At 38.5% G+C, this 13058-nt stretch overlaps 1 protein-coding gene across 13 annotated transcripts in view; it reads right to left on the bottom strand.

Moving 5' to 3' along the window:
• Window positions 1-2617: 2617 nt before the first annotated feature.
• The window catches only part of sox6 (SRY-box transcription factor 6), a 524097-nt gene continuing 513656 nt past the window's right edge, over window positions 2618-13058 (bottom strand). For all 13 annotated transcript variants that reach the window (XM_016993151.2, XM_008107320.3, XM_062977163.1 and 10 more), the window contains one exon: window positions 2618-11780. In XM_016993151.2, coding sequence (XP_016848640.1) covers window positions 11477-11780 — 304 coding nt within the window. In that variant the 3' untranslated portion in view covers window positions 2618-11476. The remainder of the gene's footprint in view (window positions 11781-13058) is intronic.

Here is a 13058-nt window from a genome sequence, read left to right as displayed (position 1 = left end):
ATGGTTTCAGGTATCCACAAAGTGGAACAGATCCACTGTGGATACAGGGGTTGTACTGTATGTGATAATGATTATATTTGCTGGTCTTATATCTTTTAGGACTGTGATGGCACAATGGGTTAAACCCTTGTGCTGGCTGAACTGCTGACCTGAAGGTTGGCGATTCAAATCCATGAAACGAGGTGAGATACTGTCTATCAGCCCTAGTTTCCCTGCCACTTTAGCAGTTCGAAAACATGCAAATGTGAGTAGACAAATAGGTACCACTTCAGGCAGGAAAAGGCAATCCAACCAATCTTGCTGACCACATGATCAGGAAGTAACAACACAGGCTCCTCGGCTTGAAAATGGAGAAAAAGCACCTCCCAGAAGCCAGAGATTAGCACCACCTCCAGAAGCCAGAAATGAAAAGAGAAGCCTTTCCTTTGATTGTATTTGTATGTCTCACTGTATCAGTGATTGTAAGGGCATTGAATATTTGTATACGTATCTAAATACTGTAATCCACTCTGGGTCCCCTAGGGGAGAATGGCAGAATATAAATAAATTGTATTATTATTATTATTATTATTATTATTATTATTATTATTATTATTATTATTATTTTATTATGACACAGCAAACAAGATAGACATGCTGGGTTTCATATCACAAAACCACAAGTCGAACACTTCCCAAGTGTCTAGGACTGTGTGATGTATTTTCGGATGATGCGCGCAGATCCCAGCAGGGTGGCCTTTTGCAGTTGGCAGATTGTAATTTTGTCAATGTCTATTGTTTCCAAATGCCGGCTGAGATCTTTTGGCACGGCACCCAATGTGCCCATCACCACCGGGACCACCTGCACTGGTTTCTGCCAGAGTCTTTGAAGTTCAATCTTGAAGTCCTGATAGCGGCTGAGTTTTTCCTGTTGTTTTTCATCAATGCAACTGTCACCTGGGATGGCGACATCAATGATCCAAACCTTTTTCTCTTCCACAACTGTGATGTCTGGTGTGTTGTGTTCCAGAACTTTGTCAGTCTGGATTCGGAAGTCCCATAGTATCTTTGCGTGCTCATTTTCCAATACTTTTGCAGGTTTGTGATCCCACCAGTTCTTTGCTGCTGGGAGGTGGTACTTGAGGCATAAGTTCCAATGAATCATTTGGGCCACATAGTTGTGCCTCTGTTTGTAGTCTGTCTGTGCAATTTTCTTACAGTGGCTGAGGAGGTGATCAATGGTTTGGTCGGTTTCCTTGCACAGTCTGCATTTTGGGTCAACAGCTGATTTTTCGATCTTGGCCTTAATTGCATTTGTTCTGATGGCTTGCTCCTGGGCTGCAAGGATCAGGCCTTCTGTCTCCTTCTTCAGGGTCTCATTTGTGAGCCACAGCCAGGTCTTCTCCTTATCAGCTTTTCCTTCAATAATAATAATAATAATAATAATAATAATAATAATAATAATAATAATAATAATAATAATTATTATTATTATCATCTTTTGCCCCTCTAAAGAACCAATGATTATTTCCTTCTCTATACTGTAGGGAAAATGGGGAAAAGGTTTGCTAGGAACTTTGATAAATATTATCTATTAATATAGGAATCTTCAGCTTAATTTATTATCATTTTTATGATCACCTGTAAGAAAGAAGATGACTTATTATTAGCATCGTGCATTTGTATGGAATCACTACCCATTTCTGTTTTCCCCATTCGTATTGCCTCATTTACATCTGCCGCTTCCAAAAATGGGCACCTATATAAATGAGCTTTTCTGCTCAAGATCCAAAGAAAATGAAGATTTTTGGACCGTGGATGGCAAAGCACCAGGGCCTGCCAGGGCCTACATCTGAGCAGGCCCAGAGCGCGACATTTGACTGTAGGTCCTGCAAGCTGGGCCTATGAGCGTTGAGCACTCAACTGTAGGCCCTGGGTGCCAGGCCCACTCAAGATGTAGGCCCTGGCTGGCAGGACCTACAACCATCGAGTGCTCGGCTGTAGGCCCTGTAAGCTGAGCCTACTAGCATTGCGCACTCAGCTATACCCCTGCCTGCTGGGCCTATGAGTGTCAAGCACCCAGCGCTCGGCTGTAGGCCCTGCCAGCCAACCAAACAGCTACCATTCCCCCTTTTTTTCCTTTTTACTGCTCTTTCTATTTCAGAGGGGGTTGTACTGTTCTATGCCATCTGAATGGATGGAACAGTACAAATACATGAAAGAAACAGATGAAACGGTATCCGGGCCCAACTCTACTTACCATCCAAAAGCCAGATGTAGTAAAATGCTTTGCACTGTTGGGATCCAAAATGTTCCCCAATTCATTGCAATGTTCAGTTAGTGTGGCTATGCATATAATTAAAAATTAAGGGGTAGCAAAGGGATAACTTTTTCTGTTTCATTTCTCAAGAAACCAGCTAATGCTCCACATGAAGTGGTTTGGGCTTATCAAGAAAAAGAGCACCAATGATTCAAAAGCCAAAGTGTTTACATGACACAAAACAGCATTCGGTCGACTGACAATGAGCATACGCCCGATCAAAAAGAATTGGCCAGTTGATCTATGGGGCCTTTTCTCTTTGCGACCTGTAGCGGACTGTTAGACATAAAGAGAAAATAAAAAGCCAAACACATATCATAAAACAAAATTTATCTTTAATCTGTAAGTGTCAACAGCAGTACAAAAGATGGAGTGATGGTGAATAGATTAAGGGTAGAGAGGACAGTCTTGAGGTAAATGAGCATAAATAGGCAGTCTTATAGACGCTCCCCTGAGGGGTCCGAACCCCCTTATCATGGCATATATGGTTTCACCCAATGATGACATGTCTAACATATCAGGAAAGCACCTTGTGCAAAAAGGAAAAAAGAAAAGAAAAATAAAACCCCCTCAAATAGGTCAGTAAGGTGCCAACATACACCAGAATATACATCATAAAGACAGTGTCTTTCAGTTTTGTCTTTTCTGTTGATTTCTGAGCAGAGGAAAGAGAATACTCTTTAAAAGTACCACTGGAAAATTATTTAATTTACCTCACGTCAATACTGCACAACAAAATCCAAGAGGTCAGTTTATGCTACGGAGCAAAGCTAAGAATGATTCTTCCCCCCACCCCTTTAAATTAAGAGCATTGATACTTCTCTTTTTTAATAAAAAAATGAACATCCTTAGCAAACTTTTCTTTTCTTTTTCTTTTCCTTTTCAGATTGCTTCAAGAGGAGAATGTGAGAGAGATGTGATGGCAACTTTTAAGTTCATTTAAAAACTTTACACTGGACTGTACAAGATATTTTTTGATAAACTATTTACATTTTCAGACTTTTAAAACATATTCAAAGCAGCAATAGACACTAGGGTTTTTTTTTCCCTCTACATGCCCAAATAATTACCAGCCCTGGGCCCAGGTAGGTACCTGCACTGTATATAGAATTTCTACAAAGAAAACCTGCCAGTTACAAAATTTGCTTGTGTGAGACAAAACAGCCGCCCCGGCATCCTCAAACAGCCACCCTGGCATCCACACGGTTGCGATAAGAACAAAAGCATTGTACCTTGACATGGGGAGTCTCAGTTGTCCCCCAACAGCTCTACACAAAAACTTTACACTTTGAAACAGCAGCTAGCATGTCAGTCCAGCATGTCAGTGAATTGTGCTGATTAAATTAACATAGAATACAATCTCACAATATACATCACAAACAAATTACAATGTCAGGAAAGAAAAAGTTACAGTAAGTAACAGCTTATAAGCTTGTCTTAATGTATTTTTTTAAAGACCAATATTTGTACATGGCAAATACAATAAGGGAAGAACGGAAGAATTAAAACAATCTAAACTTTGCTACAGGCTGATGAAGGGTACATATAAGCGGGGTGAAAAAAAAAAACCCTGTGCTTCTGAGAAAGCAAAACACAAATGACAAAGGAAGACAAACGGAGAATGCACACTAGCAAGTTCGTAATGTGCAGCATACAAACAGTTAAATATTTGCACATTCCCCAAACTTTTGAGAGCACCAAGGACCTCACTTGTGGTTTTCAAAGAAAGCAGAAGTTATAAAGCAAGCTGTGTCACTAAGCTGCTTTACAGCTTTCATATTGCCATAAATACCAATTGGATACATTTTCATTTCACACATACATCCCAGACCCACCCCTCCTCTTTACACACAAGAAGTGAACTCCCTTTTCTTCTAACAGAAAAGAAAAGAATCAACTTCAAAAAAATTAAACTTGAACTTTAAAGATGGGAATGGGATATGGAATCCAATGCCATAAATCTGGCTGTATCCCCCAACTCTTCTGTTAGGGGGGATCACAGTATTACAGTATATCGAACACATCATCTGGGAGTTCAGAGAATAAAGACTGGTAGAAAAAGGTGATGGCCAAGTAATTAGGATGGGAAGAGGAAAATGAAGTGTGTTTGAGGAAAAGAGTAAGTGCCTTTATTTCTCTTTAAAAAAAATCAAATGAGGTCACATGTTAGTCTTTAAACAGGACATGCTTAAGTGCCAACTTCAGTCTTTAAACATGCATGCAAACATCTAGGATTTGGGACTATGTTTTAATAAAATGAGAATATGAAATACTTTATTATACATTCTACCAGCTGCAGTTGGCACTGACAAACCCATCCAGATATACACACAACTTCCTGCAGCTTAGCTTTAAACATAGTTCTAAATCTTTTGGGCTTCAGTAGAATGGCTCGGTTGCTTAAAGTTAAACTAGCGTCTGTGGCTATGATCTTCATACTGCTTACTCTGGAGTAGTAATGCTGGCTTCCATTGAGACTATTCCAGAATGTCCAATATGATGATTCCAGATTTAAGTGCTTTCCTTGACCAAAGCACTGTAAAATTAATTGTGATAAAGTTGAAAGATTTGTTAAGCTTCAATAAGACTAAGAGCAATAGTGGGAACAGTGGGAGATCATGCTTTAACTTGTATTAGGGGGATGCTTGGATTTACACAATAATCATTTCACTTACACAATTCTTTAAACAATAAGTAATAGTTTTCAAGTTGCTGCTGCACTTTTTCACAGGACTTGTGTTAACTGTAAATAACAAATGCACTCACACTCTCAAGAAACACTATACTCAAACGATCTGGAGTTCTTACCCTGCTATAACTCCATCTGACTTTTCCTAACTCTTCATGACTGTTGCCATGATGAATTGGGATTAGGGTACCAGGCTGTGAGGGGAAAAGGAGCTGCAATTCAGTGGCAAAGCACATGTATTGCATATATAAGATTCTGAGTTCAAAGCTTAGTGTCCCCTTAAAATAGCAAAAACAAACAAACAAAACAACTGCCAACTAGCAGAAAAGGCATAAGCCCTCTTCACCTGAGCCCCTGAAGAGCTGCTGCCCTCAAAATGGGTATAGGTGGCTCTGTATAAAATGACAATATGATTCTAAGAAAGGGGCCCTTTGGTCAGAAACCTTTGATTGCTCCTTTTATCAGTATCATTAAAACTTAATTTTGCTTTCTGTCAAATACAAGGGTCAAACAAAGTATTTTGTTGTTATCATTTAATTAAATGACATTTCTAACCAGTCACAAGGTATTCAGGAAGTATTGTATTGAAAGTAAACGGGTTTTTTTTATAAAGAAACTATGCTTTTGCTAAAGAAATGGGATGACAATAGTAATATTAAGAATAAAAATGCTGCTCAAAGTCCAGATATTCTAACTACATGGCATGATACATTTAAGCAAACATTTATTTGCAGGAACATGAACATATTTTGCTGTCTATTACAGAAAGCAACAATACATGTCACTTTATTACTGCTATTTTTACTTCCTTTTTTGACAGGCCAACTTTGTTCCACGTTTTAACATAGAGCTAACCAGATCAGTGCTGTGTTTAATAATGGACTTCATTTTCTCAGACCTGGTTAATGGCAGCCTTCAACCGCATCCATATTAACTCACTTATTTGTCATGCATCTTGACACATTTAGTTATACTAGTTGCTTTCAAACAAAACGTTAAGGAGAAACTTCTGCAGTTTTGTTTGGAAGCAAATGGCAGATTTAAAAGTAACTTGACTGCAAGTTAAATTGGAAATCTGGCACTTAAGCAGACCATATTTTAAAGCAGTTATGTTTTACAGTACCCCTAATAAAGGGGAAGGGTGAGAGCTGTTGGGTTGTGTGTTTTAAGGATAAAACAGGCCACTGATTGATTACAATATTTAACTAACTTACAAGGAATTTAATGGAACCACATCTTCCAAAGTTGTCAGAGGTCTGTTTAATCATGGCACTAATATAGAGAAAGCTGGTTTCACTGACATTACGTTGTGGCCATTTTGAGTGAAATAAAGACTCAGATGTGATTCTTTTTCTCTGGATTAGAGCCATTGTCTGTAATGCTGCACAAGGGGATGCACTGCCATACAATGTCTTATGGCAACATGTTCCTAGGGCCAGCCTATGAGGTTACATCTCTCTGCCTAATCAGTCCCAGTAACTACACACTACCAGGGACTAAAGAAGATAAAGATTATTATTCCTGAAGCATGTGCCACATTGGAAATTACTTGAATTTATGAAATATGGGATTTGGATTTGAAGAAGGGCACAAGTGAGGCATCTTGCCATCCTAGCTACAGGTCCACAATACTGCTCTCCCACTGCAGGTGTAAATTCAATATCTACATGAGGTACAGTGATTTGTCAGCATTTAATATGGACCAATGTACACTGATACAGAACAAAAGTAAATACATAACTTATACTTCACTAAATATCCAAGAACAAAAAATAAAATTCTATTTCCTATGTTATATTTACACATTTCTTTAAAAAAATCTAAAATGAGATGGTGATGAATCAAAAACCTTGTTTTGAGCTCCAATTCAGAATGAAAGAAAAATTCGTTTCCAAACGATTGTCTTTCCTTGATTTCTACAGACACTTTAGAGCCAACGCTGGCTAATAAATACAATAAACGGCCTCTGTACTTTTTAGGTTCAAATACCTTTTCACCCAACCTGTCCAATAAAGTAGCATTCCACCATCTGCTGATTCGTGAAGAGCCAAACAGTGTCAAGAACACTGCTTTAAGTTATAGAGCATCAACCCAGATGCAGGGCTGGAGCTAAAACAAAGTATTCATACATAGACTAATCTTGCATAAATAAATGAAATAACAAGACATAAAAATGACTCAAATCCGGCAACTGTGAGGCAGGCCCACATGAGTCGAAACAGATGACTTTTGTTCATGTCATTTTTGTACAACAGTTTCACATTAGTTAGAAGTGATAAAAATACCATTTATATCCAGTGTTTATAACACTTACGAAACAACATCTGTGTGTGTGTGTGTATTTTTGTACTACGAGCAAAATCAAGTTTCAGTCCTAAAGAACAGTCCTTTGTTCTCCACCAGCCTGCAGAATATTATTTTGGCATGGTCATAAAATTTATAAAAAAAATTAATCCACTAAATTAAATGTTTGCCTTTGTGCAAAAATAATTACACAAAATACAATGCGAGCAATACAGCATTCTACCTATGCAACAACAACATCAGCCAAAAAAAATCCCTATGAAAAAATGGCAAGGAAAGAAATGTTATGATCAAGAGAGATTTATAACAGGAGAAATATGTATGAAATTAATAAATACTCATTGTTTATGAAAGAACATGTACCCTCCCCTCCAAGCTACATGGATTGGATCAGTTCAAATTTCCAAACAATCTTAACTAAAAAGGATTTTCTTTCAGTACACTAACTAAATAAAGAGGGCGTTCACCAGCTAATGACAACAGGTGTCTCTAACTTTGTGGCTAGACTAGTTTTATTGCTTTTGCTGAACACATTTTATCCAGATTACAAAATGGCTGCCAAAGCTTGAGGAGAATGCTGATATGTCAGAATAATATTTTCACTTGTCAATTTAGCAACCCTTTCTTACTTGTGTGGAATAAATTGCCTATTCTAACATTACAAAAAAATATTCCATCTCCAGCAATTGTTGCTGAACATTGTCAGGGTATTATTAATGCCGTCTTTTGCTTTGTTCATCCTGCAGTGTTGTAAAATAGCATGGCAATTCCCTTTACTGATATTATGCCCATTTTTAAAGCCAGTGAGATTAAGGAAATGGAAGGAAACGCAATTATTACAATATAGACTCCAGGTCTGTGGTATGCAAGACAGACTTCTGAATGAACTGGAGGGGACAAAAGCCTTATTTGCCATAGTTTTATTTATATCAAAATTTTCAGGAGGAACTGGATTTAGTACACATATTAAATTCTTGCTGATTTGTCATCTCTGCCACCATACAAGGTGCAATAATGCTTCTGAAAATCATTGCAACTCTTTCCCCTAATTGCAGCTACAGAGAGAGGCATAAATTCTTCAATTATTATTGGCTGACTTTTTAATATTATATGAGTGACCCTCAACAACATAACTCTGCTTCACACAACAGATAGCATGGTGTAGGCCTTGGAAATTGCACTTCCATGGAAACTGTGCCATCTGTATCGATACACAATGGGTTGATTCTGCCATAATAAATAGAAAAACACTGCTGGAATAACAAAAAATGAATTCTAGTTCAATGCCTGGAGCATCTATCATACAGATGTAATATTGTATAACAGGGCTTCTACACCATAATATCGTGTGAAGCTGCATTTATTGAGAACTTGTAGGTGAACAATTTTGCACCTTTAACATTGCCACCTTTCTGAGGTATGTTTCACTGTTATATATACAACACTCTGAAATTAATATGACTACTGATGGTCAAGACATTATGAAAAGACAAAAGACCATTTACCTCCATATTTTTTTCCTATGACTATTCCCCACTAGGAGCAGCGTGAGTGGCAGCAGTTAGCTCCAGCTCCTGCCAACCTAGCAGTTCGAAAACATGCCAATGTGAGTAGATCAATAGGTACCGCTCCGGAGGGAAGGTAACGGCACTCCATGCAGTCATGCCGGCCACATGACTTAGGAGGCGTCTATGGACAACGCCAGCTCTTCGGCTTAGAAATGGAGATGGGCACCAACCCCCAGAGTCAGACATGACTGGACTTAACGTCAGGGGAAATCTTTACCTTTACCCATTCCCCACACATCTTCCTAGGATTAAATATTTCAAATGAACCCAATTCAAAGTCTATTAATGTTAGTGGCCCACATTTTATGCATTCACATTTATGAGCCTGAATAATGTTTTCCATACTATTTACCAGTGCAATATTGATATCCTCAAACCTGCACACCATACTCCAACCTAGGCCTTCATGCTGCAGAAAACTGAGCAAATTCTAATGTTTAAGTCAAATGTCTTGATTGGAAGCTATATAAATTATATATATATATTTAAGACCAAGATTATTAACCTTGGAATGTTTCTCTCCCCCTCTTGCAGCTCAGATTTCTCAGAAGCCAACTTTACAGCTAATACTCTGTCAGTATAAGTGATGTTTGCATTTCTGCAGTATCTTAAGGCCTAGAGCACTTTACATGTATTTATTTGATATGATATTAACCTTGGGACCTATGTGTTGTTTTCTTTCCTCTTTTATAGGATCAATAAAATAAAACACTGACCACACATCTGAGTAACAGAAATCTGAAAAATTACTACAAAATCATATCAGGTAATTGAAATGCTACAGAAATCATTTTAGTTCTCTAATGCTAACACTTGATAAAAAATTAAGATTTTGTGCATCTTTTTATATCAATATTTCATAGATGTTGACAAGTGTTAATGACAATATGCAGAATCCCAAACTGTGGCAGCATTTTACATCTCCCCCCCCCCTCCCCATGAAAAACAATTTTGTGGAATTACTGCCTGCATACCATACTGTTCCCACCCTTGCACTCCTTTCAGGACTGTAGCCCAACACTGTCCTGAAAGCCAAGTCTGGGAACTAATATTTTAGTACTATTATCAAGGAATTTAACAACTTATCCAACACTCATTTGGGATTTAGCTGCTATTTTCCTTTGAACTATAATGACTACCATGTACATTTTCTGTCTGTTTCTGAAACAACCTTCCTTAGTTTCAGAACTCGTTTGCTATGCAAGGGGAAGGTGCAACCTAGTTTGAGAATCCAAATTCCAATGTACTTTTAGACCTAGTTACGTTCATTTCTTGGATGCAGGCCTGTGGCAGACACATAGAGCAAATACACCAAGGAAATACTGAAAACACCTGCATACTTTTGTTTTGCATATCGCAGAGCAGTCTTTCCCAATCTGATACCTCCCATCATCCCCAACCAGCAATTTCCACCAATCCCAACCAGCATGGCAATTGTTAGGGAAGCTGTAGATTTGTAGGGTCTTATATAGCTTTCCCAGGTTTAAAACAGACAATTTCCTACACAGGTACAGAGTTGCTTTTTAATATTCATGCTTTCCTATTTTTAAGATGGCTACAGTCTTTTAATGGGAATGAGTGAATAAACTGGAAATATGTCACCACCAAAGAACTTTAGAAGAAAAACAAAATTTGTGAATTGACCCCTGACATTCTGGAATGAATAAATAGTTTAAGAGAAATTATAGTTAAGACTGAATGCAAGGGTTAAGACCAAAACAGCAGATTCGATTTGGAGGTGGCCCTGAATTCTGAAGACAGGCCTGCCTGTAGCTGGTGATCGCTCTTTTGTGCTTACTTAATAATTTGTACTGATGTTACATCATGAGGCAGAAGTAATTGGGCAAGTGCGTTGTGGCAGTCATGTTCACTATTTTAAGAATATTCTGTCTCCAGATTCCTGAGTACTTTACCATTTTTCTGGAAAATTACATGGTTGTTTTTTAAAGATACATAGATATTTTTAAGATGCCAAAGGATTGTCTAAGACTTTACAGTGTCTCCCTTTTAAGACTTTTTAAAACATTAAGATTCAAAAGTTATGAAAGTTTGGCACACCAGAAGATCATCTATACACATGGAGGGGGGAAAATGGAATTCAGATACCTTGTTTTAAAAAGATGAGCTAAGAGACACAGATGCAAAAACTTGAGGACTTTGTTCTTTTTCATGATAGGAAAACTGCAGTTATTTTTTTGTTTTTTGTTTTCTAACATAATTCAGAATAAAAACACATTCACAACCTGTAGGCTGGCACAGCTTACCTGAGTGAAAATGTAAAACCCCCATTTAAAACAGTAACTTAAACCTTTTTCATCAGCATCCAGGAGGAGGAAAAACAGACCAAAAAAAGAAGGTAAGACTTGTAAGAGAGCTATTGATTCATATAAGTTTTCAAGTCCCAATGTCTGATACGTAATGTCTTCACCTAAATGTTTTTAAGTTCATGAAAATTAGGGAACAATCTGTGTCACACATTAAGAAACATTTAAGACCATTCTGCAGATGTAACTGTAGGAGCCACACATGCATGCAGGCTCATTTAAGAACTTTTTTGTTCAAAACAAATCAAAAACAAAAACAAAAAGTCTCAGTACTTTAATCCAGCAAACATCCTCAGTTGGCAGTGACAGCCTCATGGGCTTCGTTCTCACTGCTATAGTCTGATTTGGGGTCATCCTCGAAGTCCTCGTACATTTCCATCTCGTCCTCCCCATTGATCATTTCATTGCCCACCAGGCCCCCGCTGTCTGCCTTCATGCCATAAGTGCTCTGAATGACGGGGATGCTGGGCTCTGGGCTAGCTGAAGTGCTGGAGCAGTCTGAAGTCATCTGAGGCGATGGCGTAGTGGCTGCCATAGTAATAGCACCTGGGTAGACCACACCAGTCCCTGTGCTGATTGGAATCTGAGGCTGTTGCCTGCAAGGAAAGACAAACACTACTTCAGTCCATATAGAGAAGCAAACATCTCCCAGTTCAACAGAAGGTACAGCAATATGTGTGGGATTTGATCTAATATCCACAAATCTAAGTTGAATGGAAGCTTACTGGTTCATTGCCTTTTAAGTCCGTTTTATTTATAATACAATTTATATTCCATAGTTGCTATTCCAATTTGAGATGTTCAGATATCTAGAAACTGCAAAACCTTCCCCAAATAAGAAGTCAAATGCAATAATACAGTAAAACAATGAGGAGGGAATGGTTCTCCTAATGGAAAGGTGTAGAGCTATTTGGCAATCTCACCTTTTCATTGCACCCCGTTTGCTCTCTGAAAATTTGTTAAATAGGCCTGAAGGATTCTCTGGAACAATGGAGTGAGCTGCAGGGTGTGTGGGTGATCTGGCAAGAATTGCCTCCTGCTTGTACTGGCAAATAATTCCACTCCTCCATGAAATCGTTACATGGTGAGGGGAGAAAGCCTTTCTAGCTGCAGCTAAGGAGTACCACCACAGCATATGACCTTCTCTTAAAGCCACTGTGTGGTATACCCTTCACAGCATCGGAATCCTTCACAAGCTTTCAGGATAAATCCTTCAGTAAAATTCTAGAAATATATAACCCATTGTTGTGTTGAAGGCACATAGCACACACACATAAAATGTGGGTTTTGAAATATTTGTTGATAAGGATGGGTAAATGTATATCATGGTTATAGCTATTGGAGTAGTGGTGAAAATGAGATATGCCCAACCCCCAGTAAAAAAAATTGCTTATCCAAATGAAAATTGCCTTCAGTCTACAAACTGTTAACATTTGCCCCTTGCTACTCTTTTTCCCTATATCCTCAGTATTGTAACACAGAAATCTCTCTAGCATTTACAGCCCTCCTGGTTAAGCCCCAGGGGAACACATGATGAAGTTCTTCCTGGTGTGAGAGAATTGGCCGTCTGCAAGGATGTTGCCCAGGGGACACCGGGATGTTTTTGATGTTTTTACCATCCTTGTGGGAGGCTTCTCTCATGTACCCGCGTGGAGCTGGAGTTGATAGAGGGAGCTCATCCACACTCTCCCCGAGTTGAATTCGAACCTGGCAGCCTTCAGGTCAGCAACCCAACCTTCAAGTCACAAGGCTTTAACCCACTATGCCACCGGGGGCTCCTATTTCTCAGACTGAAAGCTGTAATGAATACTTGAATACAGTTTAGTAAACTGAAATAGAATTGGACTGGAATATTCTTGTAAGACAAAGTAACA

This window comes from Anolis carolinensis, chromosome 1, assembly GCF_035594765.1.
Source record: "Anolis carolinensis isolate JA03-04 chromosome 1, rAnoCar3.1.pri, whole genome shotgun sequence".
Classification (NCBI taxonomy): domain Eukaryota; kingdom Metazoa; phylum Chordata; class Lepidosauria; order Squamata; family Dactyloidae; genus Anolis; species Anolis carolinensis.
Note: the sequence above shows the minus strand (reverse complement) of the source record. Positions and strands in the feature narration are given on the sequence as shown.